The sequence below is a fragment of the Lobosporangium transversale genome (genome assembly GCF_002105155.1).
Source record: "Lobosporangium transversale strain NRRL 3116 chromosome Unknown BCR41scaffold_65, whole genome shotgun sequence".
In the NCBI taxonomy this organism is placed as follows: domain Eukaryota; kingdom Fungi; phylum Mortierellomycota; class Mortierellomycetes; order Mortierellales; family Mortierellaceae; genus Lobosporangium; species Lobosporangium transversale.
The window spans coordinates 26,256-40,849 of record NW_019029043.1 but is presented as its reverse complement, the minus strand read 5'-3'; the positions used below and the strand labels follow the sequence as shown (position 1 = coordinate 40,849).

At 39.0% G+C, this 14,594-nt stretch overlaps 5 protein-coding genes across 5 annotated transcripts; 3 read left to right on the top strand and 2 right to left on the bottom strand.

The window, feature by feature from the left end:
- The first annotated feature begins 2,790 nt into the window (after positions 1 to 2,790).
- BCR41DRAFT_213268 (kinase-like domain-containing protein) lies at positions 2,791 to 6,025 on the top strand. Its single transcript, XM_022019970.1, has 11 exons — positions 2,791 to 3,200; positions 3,538 to 3,590; positions 3,797 to 4,012; positions 4,132 to 4,217; positions 4,320 to 4,393; positions 4,510 to 4,577; positions 4,817 to 4,888; positions 5,022 to 5,045; positions 5,151 to 5,256; positions 5,414 to 5,658; positions 5,777 to 6,025. The coding sequence occupies exons 1-11, from the start codon at positions 3,104 to 3,106 to the stop codon at positions 5,825 to 5,827; spliced, it is 1,092 nt and encodes a 363-aa protein (XP_021875986.1). The 5' UTR covers positions 2,791 to 3,103; the 3' UTR covers positions 5,828 to 6,025.
- A 33-nt stretch (positions 6,026 to 6,058) lies between these two features.
- Positions 6,059 to 6,983, top strand: BCR41DRAFT_342661 (GAF domain-like protein). The gene is made up of 3 exons (XM_022022300.1): positions 6,059 to 6,242; positions 6,435 to 6,746; positions 6,848 to 6,983. The coding sequence occupies exons 1-3, from the start codon at positions 6,141 to 6,143 to the stop codon at positions 6,977 to 6,979; spliced, it is 546 nt and encodes a 181-aa protein (XP_021875985.1). The 5' UTR covers positions 6,059 to 6,140; the 3' UTR covers positions 6,980 to 6,983.
- A 448-nt stretch (positions 6,984 to 7,431) lies between these two features.
- BCR41DRAFT_342660 (acyl-coenzyme A thioesterase 8) lies at positions 7,432 to 9,609 on the top strand. Its single transcript, XM_022022299.1, has 7 exons — positions 7,432 to 7,655; positions 7,901 to 8,002; positions 8,138 to 8,205; positions 8,454 to 8,529; positions 8,673 to 8,905; positions 9,024 to 9,337; positions 9,454 to 9,609. The coding sequence occupies exons 1-7, from the start codon at positions 7,592 to 7,594 to the stop codon at positions 9,599 to 9,601; spliced, it is 1,005 nt and encodes a 334-aa protein (XP_021875984.1). The 5' UTR covers positions 7,432 to 7,591; the 3' UTR covers positions 9,602 to 9,609.
- Positions 9,610 to 10,003: 394 nt separating this feature from the next.
- On the bottom strand, positions 10,004 to 10,530 carry BCR41DRAFT_363689 (hypothetical protein). The gene is made up of 2 exons (XM_022025924.1): positions 10,480 to 10,530; positions 10,004 to 10,305 (listed from the first exon to the last, which is right to left on the bottom strand). Exons 1-2 carry the CDS (start codon positions 10,505 to 10,507, stop codon positions 10,034 to 10,036), a joined length of 300 nt encoding a protein of 99 aa, XP_021875983.1. The 5' UTR covers positions 10,508 to 10,530; the 3' UTR covers positions 10,004 to 10,033.
- A 1,585-nt stretch (positions 10,531 to 12,115) lies between these two features.
- Positions 12,116 to 14,045, bottom strand: BCR41DRAFT_414992 (hypothetical protein; the record flags this gene model as incomplete). Its single annotated transcript, XM_022029507.1, has 1 exon — positions 12,116 to 14,045. One exon carries the CDS (start codon positions 14,043 to 14,045, stop codon positions 12,165 to 12,167), a length of 1,881 nt encoding a protein of 626 aa, XP_021875982.1. The 3' UTR covers positions 12,116 to 12,164.
- Positions 14,046 to 14,594: the final 549 nt, after the last annotated feature.

The window sequence follows — 14,594 nt, the reverse complement described above, 5'->3', positions numbered from 1 at the left end:
TTCATGTTCTTGTCACAACTATTATATGTAGCTCTATGTTGACTGAACCATGAGTATGAGCATAGGCGTACCAACCTGTTTCTTTTTATTATTATTCCCTCCTTTTCCAACCCTACGCTCGTACATTCAAGGGGGTATGGCTTTTTTTATTTCTTGTTTCTCTTCAATGAGACAATAGTACAAAAAAAAAAAAAAAAAAAAAAATAGAATGAATAATCGAATCTTAACTGCGTCTGTGTCTGCAGTGTTGTGGTCGCTTCTTATCTTCTTATGCAGTTGCCTTCCCCTACCTCACCTCCTCTCATTTTATCCTGTGTGACTTTAGGTCGCAGGGTTGAATGGGGATCATGTAAAAAAAAAAAAAAAAAAAAAAATATGAGCATTATCATGCAAAAGAAAACTAGCAATTTTATTTTTTCTCCAATTGGTTTTCTCTCTTTCTCTTTTTCTTTTTTTCCCCTTTTTTCTTTTTCTTCATCTTTTTCAATCTGTTCTACGCCTCTTTACATTTTTTTTTTTTTTTTCTCTTTGACTTTCCTTCCTCTCTATTCTTCATTCCTCTGTAGAATAAGAAAAAATATAAATATTTAAAAAAAAATAAAAAAAAAAAAAAACTGCGCCTACAAGGACAATAAATATCGTCGCAGAATCATCCTTCGCGTAAAAAAAAAAAAAAAAAAACGACCATTCACCATGCTCAGGAACGCTGCTAACGGATACTTCCCCGAGTACCAGCCAGTGACACCTCCAGGAGAGTCGCCAAACGCAAAGACCTCGCCTCTCGTTCCTATCAAGGATTCTCCCATCATGAACAACAACAACCATCACAGCAATAATAACAATAACACGAATGCTAACAACATCAATAACAACAACAACAGTCCTCATGCGCCTGTAAAGGTCACTCCCACGTTCTCACTCGAAGCGACGACCGTCAGAGGATCACCACCAAACAACAATAACAACATTCTCCATTACACACATAACAGCAATACGAGTGACAGTACCGAAACTGGCAGAGGATCACCAATGGAAGGCGTCCAGCGGGCATCAATCGAAGAAAATATCCGACGCTCCCCTCCAGAGGTCAACAGGGCTTCTCCTTTTGAAAATGCAAATGCAAGGCGTTCTGCTCCCGACATGATTAGGGCCACCCCATTTGACCTTATCGGAAACACTCCAATGGAAGCCCATCCAAGGTCACCCTTTGATGACTTGATCAAAAATACTAATAATAACATGAACAACATGAACAACATGAACAATATAAACAACAACAACAACATCATCAACCATAACAAGGCTTCACCATATGATCTTGGTCGAGGGTCACCCTTTGAAATACCAAAAGTGCCGTTTGATCCCATGAGGGGCTCATCTGGAGAGAGTAGCAGCAATAATAGTGTTCTCGCCCTTAACCAAGTTATTAACAATGCCCATGTTAGCAACAATCCATTCAATCAATATATTCAACAGAGCAATACTAATCATAATGTCAATAACATCAATAATATCAATAACAACAACAACAACAATAACAATAACAAGAATAACATCAGTAACAATCCTTTTGAAGTACCAAGGATATCGCCCATGGAGACAAATGGACCTTTACCAGCAGCACAAGTCGTGCCCAAAGCGCCGGTCAACATTCCTGCAATGCAGACGCAACAGCATATTCCTACTCCTGCACCTAACGAAGCACAACAGATTCAACATTTGCAGCAGCAACTTCAACAACTGCAGTATCAGCAACAGCAGCTGCAGCGCCAACAGCCCCAGCAACAACGTGAACAGCCCCAGCAACAGCAGCAGCAGCAGCAGCAGCAGCAGTATCATCAACAGCAGCCCCAGCTTCAGCTTCAGCATCAACAACAGCAGCCCCAGCCTCAGCATCAACAGCAGCAGTATCAACAACAGCAGTTGCACCAGCAGCAACAGTATCAGCAGCTCCAACAACAGCAAAAGCAAAATCAGCAACAGCAACAGCAGCAGCAGCAGCCCCAGCAACCCCAGCACCAGCACCAGCACCAGCACCAACCCCAGCAGCAATATCAGCAACAACATCACCAACAACCTCAGCAACAACCTCAGCCACAACAGCTCCATCAACAACAATATCAAAACCATCAGCAACAACAACAGAAACCTCATGAATACCAACAGCAGCAACAGCAACAGCAGCAGCAGCAGTACCAGCAGCAGTACCAGCAGCAGCCAATGGAACAGCATCCGCAACAAAGATTGTCACCGCAACACCAGCAGCAACACCAGCAGCAACACCAGCAGCAACAGCAAGCCTTCCTACAGCTCCATCAACAGAACCATCAATTAGCGCATCAGATGCAGGTGCAGGTGCAGCAGCAACATCAGCAACATCAGCAGCAACACCAACCACAAAAGGCGCAAATTGAGCAAGTAAGGGGTGGCTCGCCAGGACAGATTGCCAAGGGTTTCCAGACAATCGAACGCCATGTGGATGAGAGACTAGAGAATGAGACGGAAGAAACACTTGCCGCGCGGATCAAGGCTGACATTGTTGTGATGTGTCAGGAACGAGGTTAGTCCATCTTTTTTTTTTTTTTTTTTTTCTTAGTGTAACATCCATTGCCCTCACTCTTTTTCTTTTTAATGCTTTTGCCTTCCCTTGAATCGTTTTCAACACTTTTCTTTCTTGAAAACTACCGTACATGTACATCAAAGCCCTTTTTTTTTTTTTTTTTTTTTTTTACCCCAACTTTTTATTTTTTGGCTTATTCTATTATTCATGTATCAGTTTTTTTTTTTTTCAATGGGCTATAATTATTTTATTTTATTTGCTCTGCGCTAAGGGTAATTTTTTTTACTGAATATCAAATCAGCCAGGTGTAGAATTCCATCATTCCTTTCCCGCTCTGTCTGGTTTATTTTGCCTCTTGCTCTTTCTCTCTTTCTCTCTCTCTCTCTCCATCTATTTATTTTTATGGCGGTTGTTTAAAAAAAAAAAAAAAAAAAAAAAGACTAAGCCCTAGAGCAGAAAGAAATGTCGTTTGAGTTATCATTCGAGCACTGAGTGGATAGAAATCAATACAAAAATAAGAAATAAGGGGAGAGAGATAGGGACATGCGTCCGTGTCCTTGTTTCTGTTTCGTTTCGTGTGCGTGTGTGGCACAAGAAAAGGAAAGAAAAAAGAAAGAAACGATGTCATTTTTGTTATTGGGTAGGGATAACACTCCTCAAAGCTCATTCCAATTGCTGCCTATACATGCGGAAAGGAGAATGAAGAGTGAAAGAGTGGAATAGTGGAGAATGCCAATCCACGAACAACAACGTTTTTTTTTTTATCCATTGATCTCTTTAAGTTCATTCTTAAAAGGCTGAAATTTAAAAACAGAGATATATGCTTGATATGCTTGCTAGACTAAAGGCTAAACGAACTAACCCCAATTATTCCCCATCCATTCACTCTCTCTCCCTTACTCACAAATCTTCATTAACTTGTTGCTCTTTGGCCTCTTGCTTTTTATGTCTAAATCCATCTGTGGATGCAATTCCAGGCATCCCAACGGAAGGCGATAAGAAAACTTTAATTAAAGCCCTGTTGGATTGGGTAAGTTTATCCTTTTGATTCGTTATATACCATTAGTACCATTGGGCATCTGTAATCTGTTATTTATTTTACAGCCTAGATCTCTTCTAACGTTCTTCAACCCTTGAATTACAATTGCTCTTTTCTTTTTTTAAAAAAAAAAAAAATGACGTCGATGGACTCTCCTTTTTTTTTTTTTTTTTTTTTTTTTTCCTTTCGCGAAATAGCAAAAAGCAAAGCCTGTTCCAGGACCTTCGACGCCAAAATTATGCTCAATTGAACCAGTCGTAGTGGCAAAGCAGGCGCCTATCAACACAGTCTACCTCAACTCGTTGCTTCTGGGCGAACACTTTCAGGGTGAGATCGCGTATGAGCAGCTCACTATCGGACGTAAGCTTGGATCTGGAGGGTTCAAGGACTGTTATGCAGGAACATATATGGGAGTAAGTATTATCCACACCAAGGCGGGAGATTGGATTCTTTGCAGCGGAAGGAAAAAGAAACCCCAAAATCCTTAATCATGTTCTTTTGATTTTTAATATTTGATTGTTTGGTTTAATAGGAAGCAGTGGCTATCGGAGAATTGCGTATTCAAAACTTTACAGAAATGGATATTACAGAGATGAAGCATGAGATCAACGTCTTGAAGTAAGTCGTCTCTACACCACCTTGGTTTGTTTCTAAATGTTGTATAACATGTAGACTTTAACATCTTTTTCTTTTTTCTTTTTTTTCTTTTCGCGTCACTAGGCAATTGCGCCATGAAAACATTATCCGCTTCATTGGAGTTTGCACCAATATCAAACATCTCTGCATTGTTACAGGTAATCTATTGATCCTCTATGAATGTTTTATGGAAACATAAAAATGAAAGGCGGGCTAACTTCTTCTTCTTTTTCTTCTTCTTTCTTCTTCCTTCTTTTCTCGCAATTGTTAATAGAATTGTGTGAAAACGGTGATCTGTATGATTTCATGCGTAAAACCAAGAAACCGACCTTTGGACGTCTTGTATGTACCACTTTTATTATTATTATTATTATTATTATTATTATTATTATTATTATTATTATTATTATTATTATTATTATTATTATTATTATTATTATTATTATTATTATTATTATTATTATTATTATTATTACTCTCTTGAACGAAAAAAAAAAAAAAAAAAAAAAAAAAAAAAAAAGCAGCACTGTCTTCAACTTACTAACAGAGTGGGTATTTTATTATTGTTAATTTATCATTAGATCATGTATATGCATGACATTGCACTCGCTTGCTCATACCTTCATTCCCGCCGACCTAGCATTATCCACAGGGTAAAAAAAGAAAGAAAGAAAGAAAGAAAGAAAATGTTTTAACAACTTGAACTGAAGAAAAAAAAAAAACGCATTTGTTAAATCACTTTTATTATTATTATTGCTGTTGTTCAAATCAAACTGACTACTGTAGGACTTGAAATCCATGAATATTCTGGTAAGGAAAATAAGGACGAGTCTTTTATATATACATATATGTTGGATCTGATGTTTCCTAACGTTTCTTTTTATTCCGGTTTTTTTTTTTAATTTTTTCTGATAGATTTCGTCTGACGATCGAGCCAAAATCAATGACTTTGGTTTGGCGCGTATCCGCCCAAAAGCAAATGCGTCTTTGCATACACAGTGCGGTACCCCTAATTGGCAAGGTAGAGACTTATACTTTTTTTTTTTTTTTTTTTTTTTTTTTTTTAAAAAAAACGAGCTCTTTTTTTTTTATTTCTCCTAGTTCATATAGTGACATGTTTGCTAATACCTGTTTACGGTATCGATTGAAAAAAAAAAAAAAAAAAAAAAAAAAAATAGCACCCGAGTTTTGGACACCGAATCCGAGCTACACTGAAAAGGTGGATGTGTATGCATGCGGACTGATTTATTGGGAGATTCTGTCATGGGCCGAGCTTGGATATCCATACCATAACCTGACAGAACATCAACTCTATGAGGCTGTGCGCGACAAGGAGGTCCGTCCTCCGTTGGAAAAGTTGAAGAAGTACCCACCAAGTCTCATTGCATTGATTCAGGAAATGTGGCGCAAGGACCCCAAGAAGGTATTTGAAAAAAGGCCTTGACCTGGAAATATGTTTTTTTTTTTTTTTTTTTTTTTTTTTTACAGGGCATTTGAAATGGTTTTATTAACTCGACTATCAAATGTCAAATGTATTTTAGCGTCCATCGATGTCTCATGTTGTTGACCGGTTGGCAGAGTACTTGGAGTAAAAAAAAGAAAAAGACATGACCATGAACCCTGTAGAGCTCCATCCGTAATAAATATTCTTTTTGTACTATTTAGTTAAAAGCATCTTACATATTTTGTACAATGGAAGCGGATTGATTTCACCATTTGATGCACAATGACTAAAGAACAGCTCAAGTTGTACAAAAGATGCGCATGGTCTATTTATCTTTATTTTTTTTTTTTTTTTTACCCACGATCCCGTTAAATATATATTTTACACATAAACATTTTGTTCTTTTTTTCTTCTCTCATTGTTCACATTCTTTTGTTGCATTTCCCCCATTTGTTCAAGCAATGACTCCCAACATCAAGCCTTCGAGTGCCTCTAATAAAGTGGACTTTTACAAAGATCTGGAATCGATGATTCAGAGTCTTGTCGATGGTCAACGCAATTGGGTATGTTCAAATATATATATATATGCGTAATAAATAAGGCACACGTGCAACATGCAGCGAATATGTAATCATAAACTGCATTCATACAATCGAGGCTTAAAACTAAATCTGCAAGGAAGAAAGAGAGATAGACTATTGACCATTGACCGCACCACATAAATCTCTTTCTTTTTTTTTGTTTTCCCGGCCTAGGTGACGAATTTGGCAAACACATCAGCAGTGATCTATCATGGACTACGTGAAGTAACAGGGAAACCCATCAACTGGGTTGGATTCTATGTGCTGGACCAGGATGAAGCATCCAAGGGGAAAGATGCATTGATCTTGGGGCCCTTTCAAGGAAAGATTGCCTGTACCAACATTGCGTTTGGTCGTGGTGTCTGTGGTACAGCCGCAGCAGAGAACCGGACATTATTAGTCAAGGATGTACATCAATTCCCTGGACATATCGCCTGCGATGCAGCTTCTCAATCTGAAATCGTAGTCCCATTGGAATTGGATGGTGTAAGTTTTTCTTTTTAGATTCTATTTCACTCTTTTGTCGCAGGATGAACAAACTTGATGATACTGACAAGGAGATATAAAAAAAAAAAAATCAATTATAGAGAGTTATAGGTGTCCTTGACTTGGATTGTGAAGAGACCGAGGGCTTTGATGAAGTGGATCAGGCCGGATTAGAGACTGTGGCCAAGATCTTAATCAAGGCATGCGACTGGCGTGGCGTGGTTGGGGCATAGAGATTTTTTTTTTTTTTTTTTTTTTTTTTTACAATCTATACAAGTGAATCTAATTAAAAAAAAAAAAAAAAAAAAAAAAAAAGAAACGTTTCTTGGTCATTGATGAGGATTGTTATTTAGCATGTGAGTCTTTTTATATTTATCTTTGTATATATTAGCTTGCTTGGTTGGTTGCTTGCTTGGCAGAGAAGAGTAATTGAGTGCATCCGTTGGAACACATGGAAGCATGGAATAAATGCCACGCGAGTTTGGGTTTTTTGCTCACTTACAGATAATGACGCGTTTGTGCGGGCAAAAAAAAAAAAAAAAAAAAAAAAAATTGGGATAACTCATCTTTTTCGGCTCGGCATTCTTTGAGTTTTCCAACACGAGGTTGGGAACTGAACAAAGCAATTAAATAGATAGGATTCATTCTTCTTCTTCTTCTCATTCATTCATTCATTCATTCATTCATTCATTCATTCGTTCACTCATTAATCCCCATTCTAACCCTTCATTCTTCATTCATTATTTATTCATTCATTCATTGATACAACCATCCAGCAGCTTTTTTACTTTTTTTAAAATTCTTAGTATCGTTCACCATACAAAAGAGAATAAAACTAAAATAAAATGTCTTCAGTATCAGAACCTGGATCTACCCTGAATCTGGCTCCTACGCCTGATGGTTCAAGTAGTAAGTTGATCATTACAATGCCCCCACCACAATAGGGCCTTTTTTATTTTCTGGATTCATTGACAGCCAGTGGAAGAGGACGGAGATGCCACCTTTTGTGCTTTTTTTTTATATATACCATTAGCTATCTTTTTCTTCTTTCTTAAAGACACACTTTCTGCAATGTACCTCGGAGAATGTTGATCGTACAAAGAATCTTAATATGTACTAATTCTAAATTCTTAATTCGATAAAACAATCTGTAGACAATACCATTATTGAAACCATGCTCGATCTTGAAGAGATCGACAAGGATCTGTACCGATCCAAGAAACTATGGCTGCCCCTGGGTGCACGAGGTGTCTTTGGTAACCTTTTTTTTTCTTTTCTTTTCTTTTCTTTTCTTTTCCTACCTACTTTTTCTGCTTTGTGTTCTTTTTTTTTTTTTTTTTTTATAACATTTCTTTTCCTTTCTTTTCTTTTTATTCCTCACTCGGATTTAGGTGGCAATGTTGTAGGACAAGCCCTTGTAGCTGCCACAAACACAGTATCGGATCTCTATTCTGTCCATGTAAGGAGGAATAAACGCTTTTTAAAAGAAAAAAAAAAAAAAAAAAAAAAAAAGAAATGCGGGCACATTCATTCTTTCTTTTTTCTCGGAATACTCCGCACATCTTCAACCTTGATCGAGTCATGATCGACGGACTTGATCATCATTGGGGAAACAAGTCAATTCCTCATTTAAGAAAAAAAAAAAAAAAAAAAAAAAAAAAAAACTCACCTTGTAAGGTTTTTTTTTTTTTTTCTTTCTTTTGATAGTCCCTGCATTCATATTTCCTCCTGCCTGGCGACCCCACAATCCCGATCTTGTATCACGTAGATCGTCTTCGGGATGGTAAAGTATAAAAATTTCATTCAATTTTTTTAGATTCAAATTGTCTGGGATTAATTATTATTTTTATTATTAATTTGCCATTATCGTTATTATTAATTATTATTATTATTATTAATTTGGTAACTTATTTTTTTAAATTTTAGGTCATTCCTATTGTACGCGAACAGTGACAGCAACACAGCGAGGGAAAAACATTTTCGTTTGCACAGCCAGTTTCCAGGTCCCACGGCCTAATGCACCAAGTCATCAATATCCTATGCCGAATGTTCCTCATCACAGCACCCTCCCAAGTCAAGAAGACTTGATCCGTGCTATGATCGATAGCCCAAAAATCCCTGAAAATCTCGTGGAGTTTCTCAAGCAAAGACTGGACGAGGTAAAAGCAAAAAAAAAAAAAAAAAAGAAAAAAGAAAAAAGAAAGCAAAGAAACTTGGCAAAAGACAAAAAGCTATTGTTATTCAACTACCTTATTTTTATTTGGTATACAATAATAGCCAGTAGCCTTGGACTTTAAGGATACAAGGCGTCATACGCTCAAGGACCTAATGAATCCACCTGTTAGAACAGAACAAACTTTTTGGATCAAATGCAAAGGTGGATTGGGAGACGCCCTTGCGTTGCATCAGTGTGTGGTCGCTTATGGATCGGATCATAATCTGTTAAACACTGTGCCATTGGCTCATGGAAGTACATGGTTATCGAGACGTAGTTCAAGCCCAAGCATCGTCATGATGGCCTCATTGGACCATTCCATGTGGTTCCATTGCCCATTCCGTGCAGATGAATGGATGCTCTATGTCTGTGAGACGTAAGTTCTTTATCAAAGAGTTTTAAAGGGGACAAGACTAGATTTATATGATCATTCTGTTTCTAACATCTCCTTTTTGTTGCTATTCCTGTTTTTGGACGCTTAACGTCACATAGGCCACGTTCAGGATGTGATCGTGGACTGACATTTGGCAGGATATACAAGGAAGATGGCACCTTGGCTGTATCGGTCGCGCAAGAAGGCGTTGTAAGGTTGCGATCAAAAGCACCCTCTTCAGCCACGGTTGATCAACCCAAATTGTAGACTCTGATAGATCCTTGTTATACAATAATAATACAATTAGAAAAAGAAAAAGAAAAAGAAAAAATATGGTCAAGCCCTCGCACTTTCCTTCTTCCGCAAGTATTGATAAATGAAAGTATGGAAGCGACATTAAAACAAAATGCAAGTGAAGTGAAACAGCAAACACGTGAAAACCCCTTTTCCAACTTTCGTGGTGCATCTTCGTTAATAAGCAGTTGAGAATTGCTACTCGAATTAAACGGACAGGACTGAGAGATTACAAGGCACAAACAACACAGCAGTATTCAAAAACTGACCTAGTGTTCACATGTGAAAGATTTAATCAAGAAAGTATGGCTTTGAAGAGAAACGAAAACTATGAAGCCTTTTTTTTTTAAAAAAAAAAAAAAAAAAAAAAAAAATCCGCCCATAAAAGACACATCATCATTTTAGCTACTGCCTTGCTCCCCCCAAAACGCGTGCCCGTTGCTCCAACGACATGTACACATCAGGCTTATTCGGACGCTTCCTATAATAGGTTGAGTGGTTGATTTCACATACTCCTTCACCTCCGTCTCCATCGGTCGGTTGAGAGGGGCTCTTGTGGGAATCGCAAAACATTTTATTGCACAACATGCAATGTCGGACTGGTTCTTGATAGTGTTTCGCTACCCCTTTTCGCATTGCCATCTTTGAACAAATATGGCAATTGACGCCAGATGGAGCTGGTCCGAATATTGATCGATGTACAAGCATTTATCGCAACAAAGGTAAAGGTAAAGGTAAAGGTAAAGGTAAAGGTAAAGGTAAAGGTAAAGGCAATGATGATCATTATTAGACTGGGGCAATATATCCATAAAAGTTACAAACAACATTAATCCAACCTGATTGTAAATTACCTGATGGAGTTTCGGTATTTGAATTCATGGAATAGTAATGCGATGTGTGCTTGCTTTCTGCAAAAAAAAAAAAAAAAAAAATGAAAAGAAACAGTGGGAAAATGAAAATAAAGGCCATCACTTCATCACATGAACTACTATTAATGCGCATCGATCACGTTTGGTTTTTCCCTCAAATCAACACTCGCCTCACCCATTCGGTGGTTTTCTTTTTTTCTTTTTTATTTTTTTCCTTGGCTTTGGTGTGTGGTATTGCCAGCGAACAGTGTCGTGTGAACTTGACTGATGTGATGTACTGATGATGTTACCAGTAATGGTTGTTGCTACGCTGAACCGAGTCTTATTTTGCCATTTCGTCCATTAGCAGCGTGCTTTGAAGGCCCTGGAGAGGCCCAGACATTGAACTCGAGTCAAACTATATTGACGTTGAGAAGAGTGAGGACGAGGATGGGAACGACAGCTCGTTGGTACTGTATTATATATTTATTATTAATTACATTAACTACAGGATACAGTTTTTTTTTTATCGATGTGGGATCATATCGTCGGAACACTCCTGGATAGAGTGCTCATCCTCATTAAGATCTATATCACTGTTATCACTTTCTCTTTGACTGGGGCCTTGACTCTATATCTTCCAGACTCTCAGCACCTTCCAGGGAGCCATAATGTTGCCCATATGCCCCCAGGAGCCATATGAACTGTTGTTTGCACCGTTGGCCCCATAGCCCTGACCATAGTATTTCTGATCATTGTCTACGTCCTTGAAACAACCGACGATTTCTGGTATTGTATCCACCATATTTGCCCGAGGTTAGATACAACCATTAGAGCAATCAATCAGTCAAACGCTACAGTGGTGGGGTAAATCAGTGGAAGCCATCAGGGCTAGCGCTTTCGTCTGGCGTGGGATCACAGAGTTTGTCCCATCCTCCTCCTACAGCCCTACTAATATGTATGAATTACAGTAACTCGGGTTTAGAAGGCTCGAAACCTCATTCATCATGGATAAATCTGGTTAAAAAAAAACTTTGACAACAAAGTCTAATCTTCTGCTGCCAGGACATAGGCTACATAACATACCTTACATGGCCGTGTAAGACGTGCAAGTCGCTCCAACGTAGAGTGAAGGAGGAGCGAATGTGGTGAGCGGCATGATTGTTGAATAGTTGAATAGTCGAATAGTCGAATAAAAGAAAAAGAAAAAAAGAACGGTGTTTGAGTAAAAGTTTGGACTATAAAACAAACTCCAGGAAGATGACTCAGGAAAAGTGGAAAAGTAATGATGCGAAAGAGTGATTTTGATGATTGCCATCACTGCCCAAAGAGGTTCCACGCTTTGATTCCTGGATCTCGTCTGACCTCTACCGCATATGCTTACAACTTTAGAAGTCTTATCATCTACTTTCTAACTCTTTACAAGTAATTGTGGTTAGGCGAACTTCTATGAGCCGTGTTTAAAACATTACAACGCTTGATACCAAAACGTAGTTGAGTCTATATGTTTTCGTACAATTTTGGGCAGGAGTTTATAAGTTGCGAATGTTGGAAAGTATGAAGTGTAGTCTAAACATATATAATTGTACATTTATACTATGGTCCTCGGGAAAGTACTCTCTATTTCCAAGTATTGAGTGCTGTATCTCTTCGTAGCCCATACGAGTCTATTGTAGTAGCTTCCTCTATTACTCAACGATTGCAATTTTAGGCCTATTTTCCTGTAGCCAAGACAGGACAAGCTTATCCTCATCCCAATCTTCATCCCAATAAAGTCCCTCAATGCGAGCCAGTCTAGGCCAGTGCTGACACATCCATTGGATCTCATCCAGCCCTACTGCATGATGGACACCAGCCAAAATTAACGATTGAAGCTGCTTCAATGGACTCAGTATTGCCAGACCTGAAGACATCGAAAACGTAATATTGAATAGCTCCGAATCATCAGTATCTTCTTCTTTTCCTTCCTTGCTACTTTCAGTCGAGTTCAGATTGTCCACCGCAAGCAGAGACATGTCTTTCTGGATCCTCTGTAGCATGTGCTCGCTACCCTTCGCCTCTTCTGGAGTGTCAGCATCATCATCATCCTCATCATCCTCATCATTGTTGCCGTAGTCGTCGAAATAGGTCGTCCTGATACTCAAGTTCCGCAACTTGGTCAACCTTGAAAGCTGTTCAAGTAAGTATCGGCGTGCACTCGCAGGAGGGATCATTCTTTGTTCTTGATTCGTCAGCGACGGTCGATCATAGCAGAAGTTCAGTGTCAAAGACTCCAATCCATGACAAGCCCAAAGTCCAGGAATAGCAACCCCTGAAGAAGTAGATGTAGAAGGTAGAGCAGGATGACCCTCCTCCGTCATCGGTTGTGATCTATATGCCTCCATGATCATCTTGGGCACATTAACGGATGTGTCCCAAGCATTCAATGACTTCAAGGCCTGGCATTTCTTCAGCAATCTCTGGACACTCTCAGATTCAAGACCATAGGTCTCTCTAATATCCAACTCTTCCAAATTAGGACAGCACTCAACCAAGGCGTTTAAACTCATATCGCTGAACCTTGTTTGACCAGCAATTAGAGTTTGAAGCTCTGGCAAGCTCCTCATCAAAGCCGCCATGGTTGAATCCTCCATGTCCTCTGTCTTGGAGATATCCAGCCATTTGATATGAGGGCTTCGCTGTGCTAGCCGGGATGGAAAGTCTTCGCTAAAGTACAACTCCGAGGTCATTTGAAGGGAAAGCCGTTCAAGGTTCGGAAAACGGCTGGTGAGGTTCAGAATAAGGTTCTGCGAGCATGCGACATCATCCATATGGAGGCTCTTGATTCCCGAGAAAGCCTTCTTCTCCTGGACGGCCACATCATGCGACAGAGAGGCAGGTGCGGTCTGTTCCTCAGTGTGGGAGATGGCCAACCATTTAGATGCAAAGGCGTCACCGGAACCGAAGGGGTGTTTGAGGAAAAAATAGACGCCTTTAAAGGATAGCTCTTCCAATGAGGCACAGCCTTGCAATATAGTCTCGAGTGTCTCCACCTGTAAAGTCTGGTTTTTATCAAAGGCTAATCTTCGTAGCATACCGAGCTCACTGACAGCATGAGTAAGGTCACTGTAGTCATTCGAGGGGTCATCATGGAATGCCAAGGATAGGTCTTGTAAGCCTGGGTTCTGTCGGATGATCTTCGCTTGGTTCAACTGGTTTGCGTGTGTGGTCTTTGGCATGACCAGAGTGATCAGGTTTTTGCAGTGGTAACTGAGACTAGGATCCGAGACCAATAGACTAATATCGTCATAGCGCGAACATTGAAGGACACGAATTAAGTGACCGTGTCGACCCAATGCCTCTAAAAAGTCTTCTCGGTGCCACTGCCGACCGTTGTTGATCGTGTGCCAGATAATTGGCAGCCAAACTGTATGCCAAGCTCGGCAGACGCGTGCTGCAGCAGTTATGGTTTTGAAATTGAGCGAATGACTAATACATTCGACAATATTGGGAATAGCGAAGACGCGGTTGCAAGCAGATGAATTCGTTGTTGATCCTGTAGAGGGCGACGACGATAAAGGCGATGACATTTTTATGATCGATGGCTACCAAATAAAAAGAGAAAAATAAAAAATATTGAAAAAAAAAAAAAAAAAAAAAAAAAAAAAAAACCCCCCTTTTCGAGTTTTTTTATAAAATATATATACATCCCATGGAGATGATGAAAAAAATGCTGGTTGGCATTTTCTTCAAAAACTGCGGATTCGGAGAACATGTACTTTAAATAGTGCGCCTCATGTCAAAAAAGTGGATTTCATAAATGTTCCGCGATGATCATTGGCTAGAATTTTAAAAGAGCAAAGTGAAGGTTTGTCTTCGACATTTTTTATTCTCTGTCAGCCAATTTAAATACAAAATTTAAAGTTGGTAATGAGCATCGCACAACAAACGATGTGCACTGGAATGTATGAATATAAAGTACTTGTTCTCCAAATCCGCAGTTTTTGGATGGAACACCAACCGGCATTTCTTTCATCATTTCCGTGGGATGTATAAAGAACTTGAAAAGATTTTTTTTTTTTTCTCATTATTTTTTTTTTTATTTTTCTCTTTTTATTTGGTAGCCATCAATCATAAAA